This window comes from Zingiber officinale, chromosome 8A (genome assembly GCF_018446385.1).
Source record: "Zingiber officinale cultivar Zhangliang chromosome 8A, Zo_v1.1, whole genome shotgun sequence".
NCBI classification, from domain to species: Eukaryota; Viridiplantae; Streptophyta; class Magnoliopsida; order Zingiberales; family Zingiberaceae; genus Zingiber; species Zingiber officinale.
In genome coordinates, this window is record NC_056000.1 from 7,578,891 (window position 1) to 7,597,322 (window position 18,432).

Genomic DNA, 18,432 nt, shown 5'->3' on the forward strand with positions numbered 1-18,432 from the left:
AAAGAATGTAATCATCCTTGTAATCAAAGATTACATACATTACATTACCAAACGTAGTAATGTAATGAGAATTACATTACATTACATTACAAATTTGATTACATTACAAGTCTGATTATTTTATTTGGATTAATTTTAAACTTGTAATTATGTAATGTAATATGGATTACAAAAGGTAGTGAAGTTTTGTAATCTAGATTACAAAACAAATATTATGTAATCTGATTACATTACGAGATCACCGTTTAACCAAAATTTAAATGTCGAATATACCCCTAGTCCACTGCGACCGCCGCCGCCCACCGACGTCGACCGCCGCCGCCCACCGACGTCGGCCGCCGCCGCCCACTGACGTCCGTCGCCGCCCACCGACGTCGGCCGCCGCCGCCCACCGACGTCGGCCGCCGCCGCCCACCGACGTCGGCCGCCGCCACCCACCGCCCGCCGCCGCCACCGGCAACCGCCCGCCGCCTCTGGTGGCCACTGCCTGCCGCCGCTGACCGCCGCCGCCACCACCCACCTCCGCCACCGGCCGTCGCCCGCAGCCTCCGGCGGTTGTTGCCCCGCCGATTGTCGGTTGCCTGAGGCCGGCAGTTGTCGTCGTCACCGGTTGTCAGTTGTCGGCGATCAGCATCGGCCAGCGGTTGCCGATGGCGGCGGTCGGCGGAGGAGGCCAACGATGGCGACCGCTGGTTGCTACAAGCTCCGTCAGAGGTGTGGCGGTCGTCGATAGAGGTCGCAGAATATTTTTGTCATTTTATAATAATATGAATTACATTGTTTATAAAAAATAATGGACATCAAACAAAAAAATGTAATAACCCTTGTAATAAAATATTACATATATTATATTATTAAATATAGTAATATAATCAAGATTATATTACATTACAAATTTAATTATACTACAAACTAAATTACATTACACTCAATCAAACGTATAAAAGAAGATGCTAATGTATTATGGCAGTGGGCTTGGGCTTATCAGCCCAAGTGGACCAAAATAATATTTTTTAAAAGGGTGGATCTTCGTGCAAAAAAACAAAAAAGAAGAAATATTTCATTATGATTTACAGTAAAAATACTTATCATCGAAGTTGAGTTTAACATTTTATCAATTGACATAAAAGTAAAAATAATTTTGATGATCAAAATAACCATCTTGACCTTTAAATTCATCAAGAGTGTGCAAACTCTGGAACAATCATATCCCAACGATAAAAGCTCAAGGTCTAGTTGCAACTCGTGGCAATCAAAAGCTCGCACCTTGTGAATCATAGTTGCCATTGTTGGCTCTAGAGCCGTTAATTTAGGTTGGCCCGTTGAGTTGGCCTGTCCCGTCAAGCCAATTAAGCGGGTTGAGTTAGAATTTTATCAACCCAAGCCCACTGCGGGCCGACCCACCTAGGCCCGCGACCCGCACGGATTGGCCCGCGACAGACTTGGGTTGGCCCGCGGGTTGAGAAACACATATTCGTGGATGTGGAGAAGAACACGATATAGTTTAAGATATGAAAGTTTTTCTAGTTGGCTATCGACTTTATTGATCATGTGATTGAGTTCATAGATGGCTGAATATTTTTTAGCTTGAAGCATTTAAATTTGCTTCTGCTAGTCAACAACTATCAACTTTTGTATAGCCCACAATCCATCTATCTCACCCTTCGCTGCTTTGATCTTTCTAATTGTCTCTTGCAAATCATCAATCTCTTCTTCCAGCAACATTTTCTATGAATTTATCTCAAACTGTAATTTTTTTATTCTCCTTTTAAAGGTTGCATATCAAGATGTAGAAGCTTGCCGAAAATATGAAAGTTTTTTAAAAAAATTTATAAGCCCGCGGGTTGACTCGCCAAACCCGCAATCCCCCTTCGATTGGATTGGGTTGGAGATTTCTCAACCTGTCAAGTTGACGGGTCGACCCGCCCCGTCCCATCAAATGGTTGACCCGCCACGGGTTGACCCGTTTAACGGCTCTAGTTGACTCTCTAGGGCAGGAATATATAAACAAAATCGGTAAATTATAAACATTTACAGTGAGATATCACAAGATAGAGCAAACCTTTTGCTCAGCACCTCTTGGTGATGAATTCTCTGATTTCCTTTGGACGAATATATATGAAGAGGAGTGGGCGTTACTCCCACTCTCTTGTGCCATTATTTAGGAAGATGAATGGGAAAGTAATGCCACTCCGTATATAACATGTGTAGTAACTATATATGTCCAACATCTTCAACTCGTCTAAATCAATTCATAAAAATCATCTAGTTACAAAGATCATATAAAAATATTCAATTTATAGTTCAGGAAAAATGGTTCATACAATTGCAAGCTTAATGCTAAGAAAGTTATTATACTTAATTTAGCTACTCTATCAAACGAATCAAAGATATCAATATTTTTGTTTACCCACATATTAAATTATTTATATCAATATGGTCATCTCTAATCTCTCATAATAACTAATATGCCAAGAGCATATTCAATATTATCGAATCAATGCAATTATTTACAATCACATTTTAAGTACTTAACAAAAAAATATAATTGGTTGACCAGTAAATAAATGTCAAATATATATATATATATATATATATATATATATATATATTTGATCCTGTCCGAATGTTAAATCAACGGACGCTGGGCACGGGGCGCTCTTCGACTGCTGACGTGGATCTTCGACTGGTGTCACGAAGCTCCGGCGAACCTGCACAGAAGTCGGGCAGGGAAGGGGTTCCTGGCAGCGACCCTCCGACGCTCAAGTCAGGCAAGCAAGTGGTGGAAAAAACAGCTCCAAAGGCCTTGAACGCGTACCTCCGACGAAGTATGAGGCTCGTTATATAGGATGGTGAAAAGGTTCCTGTGCGTCCACCGAGGCACATACATGTCCGTAGCCCATACTTCGGTATGTGTATGTCAGAACACTTACCTGACGCCATACTGCTACAGTCCAATCACGTCTTCGATGGGACAGCAGAACACCTCGTTGTCAGGCTTGGAGTATGGCCTAGCCATAGGACTTGACGGCTGTCAGAAGATGTTCCTGTTCTCCTTTACCCACCGCTGGTCGGGACGTTTGTCCGTCCGGTTGAACGGGGAGTTCACGCGCCGGCCGGACGGATCTCATCTCATGCGCAGTCCAGGCGGCACTCTCCTCACGTCCGGACTGCCGTTTGCAGCGATATGCTGGGGAGAATTTCGGTAGGGTGCTATGTAAGAACTGTTAGCAGTACATCACCTTCTCTTAGGCCTTCCGCTCGGCTCTTTGCTACTGTTCCATTGAGCGTCGGAACCCCAACTTTAGTCGGGGCGCCTATTGCCTCAGCTATTCACCGGTCGATCTGCCTAGACCGGTCGGTCTGCCTATCCGATCGGCCACTTGGCCTTTTGACTTCAGCGTAGCATGGACCCCTCAGGATGGGGGTCCCCTGTTCTAACCGCCGGATCACTTGCCTCCCCCTCAAGTCTAGTCGAAGGAGGCGAAGTCCGACTGACTGGACTGCCAATCTGATTGAGTAACGACCACTACATTAGTCCGCTCGGCCAGGTTTAGGAGTGCTCATCCGTTCGGCTGTATCTTGTCCGTGCCTTGTATTCTTCTGGACTCCATGACCAATGCTCTCTCCTACTGCCCATCAAGTGTGCTGCACACAGTAAGGGGCGCTCATTAAATGTGACCAGTCTCCTGCTGACACGTGGCGATCGTGCGTTTGTCAGAGTATGGCGGTGACGTCACTTCCGATGGGACATCCGCCGTTTGAAATGAACGGCTGGATGATGACCTCGTTATCGACGACCTGGATCGGACGGTGTAAATTGATCGCGGCCGCCCTTATAAAGCTCCCGCCCCCAGCTCTTAGCCGCATTTCGACCTTATCGTCTCCAGTCATCCCTCTGTTACTTTTTTCCGGCGACCTTGCGTTTCAGCTCTCCGACAACTCTACAGCCCCCTTTGATCATCTTTTTTGCCCGTAAGGATTCCTTTTCCTTGCTGCCTCTCCTTTTTTCTCTCTATTAGCTATTTCTTTCATCATCCCGCATTCTTTCCCTGTTTTTATTTCTCCCTCCTTCCATCGCGCGTCCATCCCTAGCCTTATACCATGACCAACACCTCACAGCCGACCGGCGGTGCTCCGGGTCTTTGGTATTCGACCATGGAAAGCCGGTTCGACGAGGAGGACACGTTGCGTCTCGCTCGGACTTACGACATTCCTTCCGACCACCAAATAGTATTAGCCACACCGGCCGATCGACCTCATGAACCGCCGTCCGACACAGTTCTTTTTTTCCGAGACCAATTTTTGGCCGGGCTGCGTTTTCCACCCCACAAGTTCTTCTTACAAGTCTGTAATTATTTTCGCATTCCGCTCGGCCAAGTAGTCCCTAACTCCATTAGGCTGTTGAGCGGAGTGATAGTCCTTTTTAAACTGAACAATATCCCCCTTGACCCTAAGATTTTTCACTACTTTTTTTATCCCAAGCAAGCCGAGTGGGGTACCTTTATTTTCCAATCTAGGATAGGTTTCGTCCTTTTTGATAGTATGCCGAGCTCCAACAAACATTGGAAGGAGCACTTTTTCTATGTGCGTTTTCCCGAGCTGCCAACTTTTCGTACCAAGTGGCAGACGGCGATGCCGGCGCAACCGGAGCTCGGCAAATTTAGAGGCGATGCGGCCTACCTTCATGCGGCCGAGCGGTTGGTGGGTCAGCGCTATCACATTGACAAGCTGCTCCTTCCGGGAGTAATGTATATATTTGGCCTATCTTCTACCCCGGCCGATCTACCCTGCAGCATGAGTAAGCGATTCTCATCCCTCCTTTTTCTTTTGTTCTAATTGATTTAATCTTTGTTTCTGCAGCTGAAGTTATGTGGCGCGCTAAGGCGACCGAGAAACTCAAATTGAAAGCTGCTCAGATTGAGGCGGTGAAAAACAAGGAGGTCGCCGAGCGGGGCCTTGATCCAGCCGATCCGACCGACGAATTAGGTGAGGGGACTCAGGATGCGCCTGAAGCCTTAGCAGTTGCTACCTCCCATGACGAAGCAGCGGGCGGCACAGAACCTTCTACCCAAGCCGAGGTGGAAGGCCGTTTGGCCGATGATGTTCCCCTGCTCACTTGGAAGCGCAGACGACCAGAGCCGACATCTGCATCAACTGCCTTGGATGAGCCACAGCCCGAGCAGAGCGCGGATGCTTCGATGATATCGGGGACCATTTCTCTAGAGAGTACCCCGACCCCACATGGCTCTCCGAGGGCAAGCTATGAGGTGCCGCCATCCAGCCCTTCAAGAACTCTGCGCCGTATCAGGCGTTTGGGCGAGCTTCCCTCCTCTTTCACCGGTGGGCCATCCGGTAAGGCCGATGCTTCTCAGAGCGAGCCGAGCGGCCAGAATTTAATTAAAACCGTCCTGCGCCTCCCCTCAGAGGAATACATGGCTGCTGCTGATCGGCCAGTGGTCCCCGAGCAGCAGATCACCTTGACGGGCCCTCTTGCAAAAGCTTGGGAGGACGCTCGGCGCCGAATAAAAGCGATGACTCCCGGGCAGCTCGGCGACAGCAATGTTTAACAGGCCACCGGGGTATGCTCTTTTTCTTTGTTCGTGTATTTGAATTAAGTTTTTAACCTGTTCACTTTTGCTCGTAGAACTGGGTGGAGCAGATTGCTGTTAGCAATCGGTTGGCCGAGCTGGAGGATGAATTGAAAAAACTTAAAGCCGCAGGGGACAACCGACAGTCGACGGCTGCTCTGGAGAAGGCCAAAAAATTACTGGAAGCCGAACGGAAACGAACTTCCGATCTGGCGAGCGAGGTCGCTCGGCTTGAAGCGGTGGTCAAACAACGAGATAAGGAGATCAAGACGGCTACCACCCGGAAGCGCCAGGCCATCGATGACATGGACCGAATGAAGGTGGAGATCAGAGGGCTAGAGCAACGCATCAAGGATCTGGATGCCCTTCTGGCCACCGAGAAGGAGGGCCGCTCGGCCGATTTACTCAAATTTGAAGGGGATTTAAAGGATCTCCAGGCCGCCAACGATGCTTCCCAAGTCGCGCTTAAAGAGTATCAGGATGGGGAGTCGGTTCGTTCTGACGAAGTGAGGCGGGCGTTTATCCGCTCGGACGACTTCGGGGAGAAGTTCACCGACAAGATTTCCCTCACCTTCGAAGAAGCGATTAAGGCGACAGTAGATTATTTGAAGACTAAAGGTCACCTTCCCGCCGAGCTGACCATCCCCCCAGAGGATCTGGCTAATGTGATGGGCGCCATTCCTGATGCCCTTTTTGATTTTGACGCATGAGGAGTGTATTTTATTCACCTTTTTGTATCTTCGCCGTTCGGCAAGACTGATTTTCGCCGTAACTTCTTTTGTTTGCCTAGTATTTAGCGTAAATAGACCATCTTTCTGTTCTTGTCACCTTTGTTTTGGGAAGAAAATTTTCTTTCGTCATGTGTGAAGTGTTCTTTAAAACTCCTCCGCTCGGCTTCACGCTCTAACATGGACCCAAGCCGCCTGCCTTCAATAACGTCTTTCGCCACGCAATTAAGCAGTCGCTCGGCGCGCGAACGTCCCTCTTTCACTTGCTCGCATTTTTAATTCCGATTAACCATCTTTTGCTTCGCGCCTTACCTCAAAGGGGTTTTCGCTAGATTTTCGTAATGCGAGCCGCTCGGACGTTTATAGACGCCGGCTCGTCTCTCGATATTTAACGTCGGAGCTCGACGGCCTTCCGCTCGGACGTTTATAGATGCCGGCTCGTCTCTCGATATTTAACATCGGAGCTCGACGGTCTTCCGCTCGGACGTTTATAGACGCCGGCTCGTCTCTCGATATTTAACGTCGGAGCTCGACGGTCTTCCGCTCGGACGTTTATAGACGCCGGCTCGTCTCTCGATATTTAACGTCGGAGCTCGACGGTCTTCCGCTCGGAGGTTTATAGACGCCGGCTCGTCTCTCGATATTTAACGTCGGAGCTCGACGGTCTTCCGCTCGGACGTTTATAGACGCCGGCTCGTCTCTCGATATTTAACGTCGGAGCTCGACGGTCTTCCGCTTGGACGTTTATAGACGCCGGCTTGTCTCTCGATATTTAACGTCGGAGCTTGACGGCCTTTACGGCTAACTTCGACACTGCCGATCGGCGGAACCCTTGGCCATCCTTTGAATTAATTTTGCTTCCTGCATTACAAGGACACGGGCGACTAGCATATACACAAAAATAAGTTACATTCGTGCACCTTTCATCCAGCTCGATAAGGCTGGATGATTTGCACTCCACGGTCGATCCAGCTGCCGCCCGTCTTCATCCTCCAAGTAGTAAGCGTCCGAGCGGAGTTTTTCAATAACCTTGAAGGGACCCGCCCAAGGAGCTTCAAGCTTGCCGACGTCGCCGACCGGCTTGACTTTCTTCCAAACGAGATCGCCGACCTGGAATGATCTGGGGATTACGCGGCGGTTGTAGTTTTGCTTCATCCGCTGCCGGTATGCCATCAGCCGAACGGACACCTTGGCTCGCTCCTCGTCGACCAAATCCAGCTTCATGTTCCTCCGTTCGGCGTTGCCATCATCATAGCTCTGGATCCGGACGGACTCAACGCCGACTTCAACTGGAATGACCGCCTCGCCGCCATACACCAAATGGAACGGCGTGACGCTCGTCCCTTCCTTCGGCGTCGTTCGGATGGCCCATAAGACGCCCGGCACTTCATCCGGCCAACTTCCTCCCAAATGGTCGAGCCGAGCGCGCAGAATATGAAGATTTCCCGATTAGCTACTTCAGCTTGAGCATTGCTTTGGGGGTATGCTACGAACGTGAAGTGTTGCTCGATGTCATAGCTTTTGCACCAATCTTCGAGCAACTTTCCCATGAATTGCCGCCCATTATCGGAGATAAGTCGACGGGGGATGCCGAACCGACAGATGATGTGTTGCCAGATGAATTTTTTGACCATCTGTTCGGTGATCTTTGCTAGCGGCTCAGCCTCCACCCACTTGGAAAAATAGTCGACCGCCACTAGCAAAAATTTCCTCTGCCTGGTCGCCATCGGAAATGGACCAATAATATCCATTCCCCATTGATCGAACGGACATGAAACGGTTGATGCCTTCATTTCCTTTGCCGGTCGGTGGGAGAAGTTGTGATACTTCTGGCACGAAAGGCACGTAGATACTGTCCGAGCGGCGTCTGCTTGTAAGGTTGGCCAAAAGTACCCGGCCAAGAGGATCTTCTTGGCCAACGATCGTCCGCCCGGATGCCCCCCGCACGATCCTTAATGTACTTCTTGGAGTATGTAAGCTGAGTCCTCCGAGCTCACGCATTTCAACAACGGGCGTGAGAAAGCCTTTTTGTAAAGCTGATCGTCGATGAGTGTGAACCGACCGACTCTCCTCCTTAGCAGCTGGGCTTCATACTCATTGGATGGTGTGGCGCCTGAGCGGAGGAACTCTATGATGGGTGTCCGCCAGTCGCTTGGAAATGTGAGGCCTTCCATCCGGTCGACGTGCGCCACCAACAGTACTTTTTCAATTGGCTGCTGAATGGCGACCGACGTTATTGAGCTCGCGAGTTTGGCTAACTCATCGGCTGCTTGATTTTCTGCTCTGGGTATCTTCTGGACAATAACTTCTCTAAAATCGGTTTGAGCTTCTCGAAGGCTTCAGCGTAGAGCTTGAGCCGAGCACTAATGATTTCGAAGGTACCAGAAAGCTGCTGAGCGGCCAACTGCGAACCAACATGCCGAGCTGCCTGCAAGCCGGCTATGAGGGCCTCATACTCTGCTTCATTGTTGGTAGCTTTATAATCCAGCCGGACGGATAAGTGCATCTTCTCTTCTTGAGGGGAGAGTAACAATATTCCAATCCCGCTTTCGAGCCGAGTGGACGACCCATCCACATATATTCTCCACATAGCTTCCGGCTCCGGCCTTTGCACCTCAGTCACAAAATCGGCCAAGGATTGCGCTTTGATCGCCGAGCGGGGCTGGTATTGGATATCAAATTCACTTAACTCCGTCGTCCATTTGATGAGCCGTCCGGAGGCCTCTGGATTTAGTAGAACACGTCCGAGCGGGCTATTGGTTTTGACAATGATCGTATGCGCCAGGAAGTATGGACGAAGGCGCCGAGCGACGAGGACCAGAGCGAAAGCCAGCTTCTCGAGCCCAGTGTAGCGAGATTCAGCATCTTTTAAAATGTGACTAAGGAAATACACAGGCTCTTCTCCGCTCGACCTCACTAAAGCCGAGCCGATTGCCTGCTCGGTTGAAGACAAGTACATATAAAGTGACTCACCCGTCGGCTTGGCTAATACCGGGAGAGAGTTCAGATATGCCTTCAAGTCTTCGAACGCCCGATCACATTCTTCATCCCAGTAAAACTTAGTGGCCTTGCGCAAGATTTTGAAGAAAGGGAGGCTCCGGTTGGCCGTTTTGGAGATGAATCTGGCCAAAGCAGTTATCCGACCGGTCAAACGCTGCACTTCCCTTGTATTTCTTGGAGACGACATGTCTTGTAGAGCTTTCACCTTGCTGGGATTTGCTTCGATTCCCCGCTCGGTCACTATGTACCCCAGAAAGCGCCCTCCTTTTGCTCCGAACAGGCACTTCTGGAGATTTAGCTTGACTCCATATTTGCGCAGCGTTCGGAAGGTTTCCTCCATGTCTTTGAAGAGATCGGTCGCTCGAACGGATTTGATGAGAATGTCGTCCACATACACTTCCAGATTTCGCCCAATCTGCTCTCTGAATACTTTATTCATCAAGCGCTGATATGTGCATCACGAAGCTGACTTTTTCTTGATCTTGACGGGCGAGCGGCACTTGATGATAGCCTTGGTAAGCGTCGAGCATACATATTAATTCGCAGCCGACCGTAGAGTCCACCAGCTGATCTATCCGGGGCAGGGGATAAAAGTCTTTCGGGCAACCTTTGTTGAGATCCCTGAAATCTATGCATACTCTCCATTTGTTGCCCGGCTTGGAGACCAATACTACGTTCGCCAGCCAGTTCGGGAACTGCACCTCGCGTATATGGCCGGCTTCCAGAAGCTTCTCCACCTCCGCCCGGATGATGGCATTCTGCTCGGCGCTGAAATCTCTTTTTCTCTGCTTTACCGACCGAGCGTCCGGTCGGACATGTAACTCGTGCTGCGCTATGCTCGACGAAATTCCGGGCAGCTCATGTGTCGACCAGACGAAGACATCATGATTTCTTCGGAGGCATTGGATCAGCTCTTCTTTCTGCTTCTCCTCCAGATCGGACGCGATGAAGGTCGTGGCCTCCGATCGGGTCGGGTGTATCTGCACTTCCTCTTTTTCTTCATAAACTAAAGAGGGAGGTCTTTCAGTTATGGCGTTTACCTCGATCTGGGGCGATTTCCGAGCGGAACTTGCTTCTACTCGGACTATTTCAATGTAGCATCGCCAAGCTGCCAGTTGGTCTCCCTGTACCTCTCCCACTTTGTCTTCGACGGGGAATTTGATCTTCTGGTGGAAGGTGGAGACGGCCGCCCGGAACTCGCTGAGCGCCGGTCGTCCTAAAATGACGTTGTAGGAAGAAGGAGAGTCGACCACCACGAAGTTTGCTGTCCTCGTCCTCCTGAGCGGCTCCTCTCCCAGCGAGATAGCCAGTCGGATTTGCCCGACCGGCAGGACTTCATTGCCCGTAAACCCGTAGAGCGGGGTCGTCATGGGTAGCAGCTCGGCTCGGTCAATTTGTAGTTGATCGAACGCCTTCTTAAATATGATGTTGACCGAGCTTCCTGTGTCAATAAATATGCGGTGAATAGTGTAGTTGGCTATTACCGCTTTGATGAGCAGAGCGTCGTCGTGGGGCACTTCAACTCCTTCCAAGTCCCTGGGTCCGAAACTGATTTCGGGTCCTTCCGCTCGCTCTCGGCTACAACCGACTGCATGGATCTGGAGCTGCCGGACGCTCGCCTTTCTGGCTCGGTTGGAGTCTCCTCCGGCCGGACCACCAGCTATAATGTTGATCTCGCCTCGGGAAGTATTGCTTCTATTTGCCTCTTCCTGAGCGGACGGTCGGGACCGTTCTCTGGACGCTCGGCGATTCTCTTGCCTTGGAGAACGATGCCGATCGGGAGTCTGTGGCTGTCGCCTATCAGCTCGCGTCCGATCAACTTCATTAGTTCTCTGTCACCTGTCGACTGAGGGAGACCGTCGTCCGGCATTCCGGGGCACGGGATGAGTCACGAAGGGAAGACTTCGGTAATCCCTTGTGTTGTGTGTATCCGTCCGGTGGAAGGAGCAGAACATCGGGGTCCATTTCTTCCTTGGCTTGGGCCGAGCGGCAGCTACCTCTTGCACATGGGACCTGGCGTGGGAGGATCGGATTGCTTCGGCCCTTGGTCCTCTGGGCGGCTGATGAGCGGCGTGCTGTTTCCCCTCGGCAGGAGGAGCCCGCTCGGTTGGAGTTTCTTTTTTCCTAGCCGCTTGCGCTTCTTCCACGTTGATGTATTCGTTCGCCCGGTGTAGCATGTGATCATAGTCTCGGGGCGGCTTTCGGATGAGCGATCGGAAGAAATCCCCATCCACTAAGCCTTGTGTGAAGGCATTCATCATGATTTCCGAGGTGGCCGTTGGAATGTCCATCGCCACTTTGTTGAACCGCTGGATGTAAGCTCGAAGCGATTCACGGGCTTCTTGCTTGATGGCGAACAGGCTCACGCTCGTTTTCTGGTAGCGTCGACTGCTCGTAAAATGGTGGAGGAAGGCCGTTCGGAAGTCCTTGAAGCTGGTGATGGATCCGTCCGGCAACCTCTGAAACCACCGTTGAGCCGATCCCGAGAGGGTGGTGAGGAAAACCCGACACTTCACCCCATCTGTGTATTGATGCAGGGTTGCCGTGTTATCAAACTTACCCAGATGATCATCTGGGTCGGTTGTCCCATTATACTCGCCGATCGTCGGAGGCACGTAGTGCTTCGGCAGAGGATCTCGTAGAATAGCCTCTGAAAATTGCCGATTAATCCTCTCGGGCGATGCGTCTGCTCGGGGGGCTTTCCCTTTTCGGTCATCTCGTCTAGGCATTTCATCCGAAGAAGACCCCCGATCTCTATGAGCTGCTGCGGCTTCAGGAGTGCGGAATAGGGCCCGATGAAATGCAACGGTGGCCGGCGGTGCTTTCGCTCGACCGCCAGATGCTGACGTTGCTTGCTACTCCGGCCGCTCGACAGTGGCTTTCTATTTTTGCTCCACAAGCTTGGCGGCCCTTATCTCGATCAGAGCATCGAGTTCCTCGTTCGAGAGCGTCACCATATGTTGTCGTCCAGCCTCGTCCATTGTTTCCGCTCGGATACAGGAACGTTCCCACAGACGGTGCCAATTTGACCCTGTCCGAATGCTGAATCAACGGACGCTGGGCACGGGGCGCTCTTCGACTGCTGACGTGGATCTTCGACTGGTGGCACGAAGCTCCGGCGAACCTGCACAGAAGTCGGGTCGGGAAGGGGTTCCCGGCGGCGACCCTCCGACGCTCAAGTCAGGCAAGCAAGTGGTGGAAAAAGCAGCTCCAAAGGCCTTGAACGCGTACCTCCGGCGAAGTATGAGGCTCGTTATATAGGATGGTGAAAAGGTTCCTGTGCGTCCACCGAGGCACATACATGTCCGTAGCTCATACTTCGGTATGTGTCTGTTAAAACGCTTACCTGACGCCATACTGCTACAGTCCAATCACGTCTTCGATGGGACAGCAGAACACCTCGTTGTCAGGCTTGGAGTATAGCCTAGCCATAGGACTTGACGGCTGTCAGAAGATGTTCCTGTTCTCCTTTACCCACCGCCGGTCGGGACGTCTGTCCGTCCGGCTGAACGGGGAGTTCACGCGCCGGCCAGACGGATCTCATCTCATGCGCAGTCCGGGCGGCACTCTCCTCACGTCCGGACTGCCGTTTGTAGCGATATGCTGGGGAGAATTTCGGTAGGGTGCTATGTAAGAACTGTTAGTAGTGCATCACCTTCTCTTAGGCCTTCCGCTCGGCTCTTTGCTACTGTTCCATTGAGCGTCAGAACCCCAACTTTAGTCGGGGCGCCTATTGCCTCAGTTATTCACCGGTCGGTCTGCCTATCCGGTCGGCCACTTGGCCTTTTGACTTCAGCGTGGCATGGACCCCTCAGGATGGGGGGTCCCCTGTTCTAACCTCTGGATCAATATTAATATTTATTTTTAGCTAGAATATATTCATTATAATTAGTTATTTTCTAGTTATGCTTCGTAGACTGAATTATCTATAGTTAATATGATACATGCTATAGTAATATATACTAATTAGAACTTCAAGTAGACAGCTAAATAGTTACTTAGGATCAAATTGAGATTAACTTATAATCTCAAATATCTCATATAGTAGAAAAATAGAGATTCATTCTCATACTACTTTTATTATCGCTATATCACTTGTGGTATGAATCACATATTACGATGTTTTTCTCTTTGCTAATAAAGAGTACATTTTTTTTCTCAAAGTTAACATTGTATATATTTTTGATTTAGACATTCTCAATGCCTAATTATGAATTCAACTTATGAATTTCAATATGACTTTCAATAGATTCAGTAAATAGTGGATACATTTACTCTAATCATTATATATTCATAAATGATCATATCTTGATACATAAATCAAGTCGATCCTTACTTATAGGTATGTCTCAATGCATAGTTTTATTAACTGTCTCATAAGTAATAGTTTTGCTTCTATTTGTACTTAACAAATAAAGATAATTGTTCATGTGAGTGAATCAATCTCAACTTGCCAACATGTTCATCGAGACTTTATCCAAATGTAACAAAGATACATACATTGAGTAGATCATGACTTTTCATATATTGTCTTTATAATATGTTACATTTTACGAAGTTTCAAATACTTCACATGTCATTGAAATGACGTTTTAGTTAATGGCTTAGTGAAAGGATCTGCAAGCATAGTACATGTAGGGATATACTCAAGGATTATCTTTTTCTTATCAACAATATCCCTTACAAATTATATTTAATAGCTATACGCTTACCTTTACTGTGATATTTGAGATCTTTAGAAAAAGTTATAGTAGCTTAATTATTACAGTATACTATAACAGGACTTCCACTGCCCAGCAATCTTGAGATGCTTCAAACTTTCTTAATCAGATAACTTCTTCTACAGTCGGTGTACAAGTCACATACTCAGCTTCCATTGTCAATAGCGTTAAACAAGCCTATTTTATTGTTCCATGAAATGACACCACTATTCAATAAGAAGGTATAGCTAGATGTGAATTTTCTATCATCAAGGTCCCCTGCCTAATCTGCATCTGTGCAGCCCTTCAAACTCATCTTTGATCTTGAAAATATAAACAATAATTTGTTGTCCCTTTAAGATATCTGAATATCCTCTTCACCGCTTTCCAGTATCTTAATCCTGGATTTGACTAGAAACGACTAACTAAGTTAACAATATAACTTATATCAGGACGAGTACACGATATAGTGTACATTAAACTATCAATGACACTAATATATAGTTTTTTTTTCATTTAAGCTATTTCTTCAAGAGTCTTAAGATATATACTTTTGCTCAGAATAGTACCTCTCGTTGCAGGTATTTGTTCAATGTTGCAATCTGACATATTAGAGTATTGTAGTATCTTAGTGATGTAAGCATCTTAACATAGACATAAAAACCTAATGATCTTTACTCCTAAGATGTACTTAGCTTTTTCCATATCTATTATGTCAAATTGTGATGAAAGTCATGATTTAACCTTTATCACAAATTTTATGTCATTTTCAGGTATTAACATATCATCAACATACAATGATAATTAAGATGACAAACTTTCCTTGTGGATTCAATTCTCTCCGTTTCAAGTTCAATATAGCGTGAGACATTTATGAATGTCTTAATATTTTTACCATGTGTAAGATTCTATTTCATTGTTTCCAAAGAATCGGAAAGGGAACTGATTATTGTCTGAATCTATTATTAATTAGTCAACTCATGACCAGCTGTCTTTAGATCCTGAATTATATTCGCTATTTCCCTCAGATGTTGGGTCATGGAGACATTCAGACATTGTTTTATAGATGTCAAGTTTTATTGTTATCTGATGAAGCTTTCTCAAGCTATCCATTGTATTTTTCTCACAAGGCAACCAAGACGGTATGAGCTGTTGGAACCCTATGGTAATTTTGATGTAATCAACCATGTTAAGTTAGGTCCTATTGTATTTGACCCTTTTGTCTAAGTGTGCAGGAGCTTAGGAACACAAGAAGTCGAGTGGAAGATGCAGCTAGCGAGAAGGATGACACGGGAAGAGAGCCGACGGGCTCAGTGCAAACGAGGGATAAGGTGCTACGGAAGAGTACACTGGTGAACGAGAAGGATGTGCACGACGTTCCGAGGGACGAGAAGTCGAAGCGGAAGCTTGCTCGAGGAGAAGGTCGGAAAATGGATTCGGGTGAGCCATATTCTGGTTGACCAAAATCACCTAGGCGATCGGAGCAGCAGAAGAGCAAAAGGTGGCTGGAAGTGCTACTGGAGGCACCTTCAAAGGGAGTTGAAGGCGCCTCCCATGCCTCACTGTGGAAGGTGCCTTCCCTGGCTGGAAGGCGCCTTCGATGAACAGTACGAAGGCACCTTCCAGCCCTATGGAAGGCGCCTTCGACTAGAAAAATATTATCGTTGCCAAAGGATAAAGCTTTATCCTTTGGCGCCTCGCTGGAGGCACCTTCCACCCATGGATAGGATTTTCCAGGAACTATAAAAAGACCCATGGATTTAGGAAATAGATAACAATTTAGTATCAACTCATGTATTCTTTTCCTAGCAACTGTCTGAGCGTCTAATGATTGTAAGAGACTTCTCCGCCTACACGAAGAAGATCTTTTAGAGCTTTTCATTGCCTTTGGATTAACAACCACCTAGGTTGTAACCAAGTAAATAGTGTGTATCATCTTTTTAATTGTTAATTTAACTTATTATTATTGTTGCTTTTAATTTGAGTTTAAAAAACGAGAAAGACATTGTTTTCTTTTTTAGGTTATTCACATCTCCCTCTTACTGACCTCCACAAGTCATAACATGAGCTGATGGTAATGACTCATATTCAAATACTAGGTCATCTATCACTGAACTAATCAATATCCCCTTAGTAGTTGAATTTTTTATAAATACTAGGTCGCATGTATCAAATGAATCAAATTCAAATGATTTTAAAATTTCACATTTGTGTAATTCGGACATGTGTTTCTTACTTATATTGCTAAGGTGACAGTGCCACGAGTAGGAGGTTAATTGATTATCTTACCGTTTACTATTCTTTTAGCCCACTTATATCACTACATATATAAGGCACACCTTGTATTCAATAACCAAGTGTTTTAACAAATAGTATTCAATCTCGAAGATATTTGAAGGAGAAAGGGGATCAAATGCCTTTCTCTTATTTATGGACTCAAGACAAATCTTATCGTTTCTTCTCCAATATTCAGTAACATGGATCATTTGGAGTCGATTCTTCTTTCTTGGCCTTAAGAACAATTCTCAAGTTGTGAATTCAATTTAAGAAATTCGGCCTTGTTAGTTTAGTTGTTACCAAAGTTGAGCAAAAATTCAAAGAAAAATACTTATTCTAATAAACTAGAAATACACAATCAAGCAAATATGAGAAAGATGATTTTACAATGTATTTGTAGATTATTTACATACATTATAGAATCTCATTCATTTATCGAATTCAAGAGCCTTTATATTGAATTTGAGAGATCAAACATTTATACAAATAAACATCCATACAAACAAACTAATAAAAAAATTACACTATCAATCTATATCAATAATCCAAATAGTATATTCATATATAAAATAGTAATACAAAATCCTGTAGAAAGTCAAATACGATCTATTTATATCATATTTATGTAAAAATAAAAATATTGCATATATATATAACCAATTTTGATACTTGGATAGAAGAAATAAGTAAATGATGATCATTAATATCAATATGCCTAGACTTCTGAAATATATATTTAGACATTAGCATATTAGATTATCAAAACAAAATAAATATATTTTGTATGATTTATATATGATAAAAAAAAATTGAGTTTTAGTTGAACAAACTTCAGAAAAAGTTAATCAACATGATATAATAGATCCTGAGTCTCTTGTAAATCAAAATGAAATAGAACGTCATATATCACTCGCTTTGTTAAGTAAATAAAAAGTAAAAATAAATAAAGAAGGATAGGCTTCTCAAGGCACTGTAGTTAATGATGTTGCGGTGAGAGCGCCTCGAGCCCTCGGATGAGTAGTATCGAAGGCGCTTTCAAGTATATTGGAGCCGTCTTCAAATATAGTAGAGTCGTTAAACGATTGTTATTATGTCGATGAAAATTTATCTAATTAAAGGTACTTTGGATCATCAAGGAGGTGCCTTCGAGTAATGGATAGGTTTTTTTTAAAGACTATAAAAATACCTCTAGAATTAAGAATTCAACAACAATTGAACTACAAGTCTTGTAATCACTTCTTAGTCTTTCTTGTGAGTTGTCAACGTCTGTAAGAAGTTACTCCGCCTTCAACAAAGATATTTTTCTAGTGGGGCACTTTCAAAGTCTTGGATTAATAACCACCTAGATTGTAATCAGGTAAATCCTCGCCTCTTCCTTATTTTAGTTTTTCAATTTGTTTTTTATTTAATTGCGCTTAATTACTAATCAAAATCCAAAAAATGAGAAAGAGATTGTTTTATTTCTACATGCAATTCACTCCTGTTGGATCGAAAGCGTTAGAGAGGGGAGGGGAGGGGGAGAGTGAATAGCGCTCGTGGCTATTTCGTTCGTTTCGAAAAACTCAAAGTAAAACACGTAGCAGAAATAAGAGAGAGAGAAATAAAACAAAGACACTAAGAATTTACTTGGTTCGGAACATGTGACGACTCCTACTCCAATGCTCGCACATAAGAGTGCTTTTGATGGACAACTACTAAATCAATCCGAAATAAGTATAAGTACAATGATTGATTACAAGTAATAAGAAAACTTTAAAGAATACCAACAACTCAGAAATATGGATCTTCAGCGTGACGGTTGTCGGAGCAGCTTTTGAGCGTCGAGAAAGCGTTTTCTGAGTAGCTCAAACAAGTGAAAGTTGTTCGTTGTGTTGTTTTGAAGCTTCTGGTCGAGGATCCCTACATAGGCAGTTCCGGGCACCCGGAACCCCTCCAGGCACTGGACCACGTGGCTCGGCCACTCTGCGCGCGCTATGTCAGCTTCCCGATAACTTTTGGATTCCGAGTGCCTGGACCGACTCCGGGTGCCTGGACCAGATCGGGCCACCCGGAGTCTGGGCGCCTTGACCCCTTCCGGCCGCCCGCTCCAACTTTCTCCAACTCTTTATTTTCTGCAAAACAAAGTTAGTCCAGGTA

General features: G+C 46.2%; 1 protein-coding gene across 1 annotated transcript; it reads right to left on the minus strand.

Annotated features, from left to right (window-relative positions):
• Positions 1–275: 275 nt before the first annotated feature.
• Positions 276–5,218, minus strand: LOC122010479 (circumsporozoite protein-like). The gene is made up of 2 exons (XM_042567020.1): positions 5,033–5,218; positions 276–689 (listed from the first exon to the last, which is right to left on the minus strand). Exons 1-2 carry the CDS (start codon positions 5,216–5,218, stop codon positions 276–278), a joined length of 600 nt encoding a protein of 199 aa, XP_042422954.1.
• Between the last annotated feature and the right edge of the window lie 13,214 nt (positions 5,219–18,432).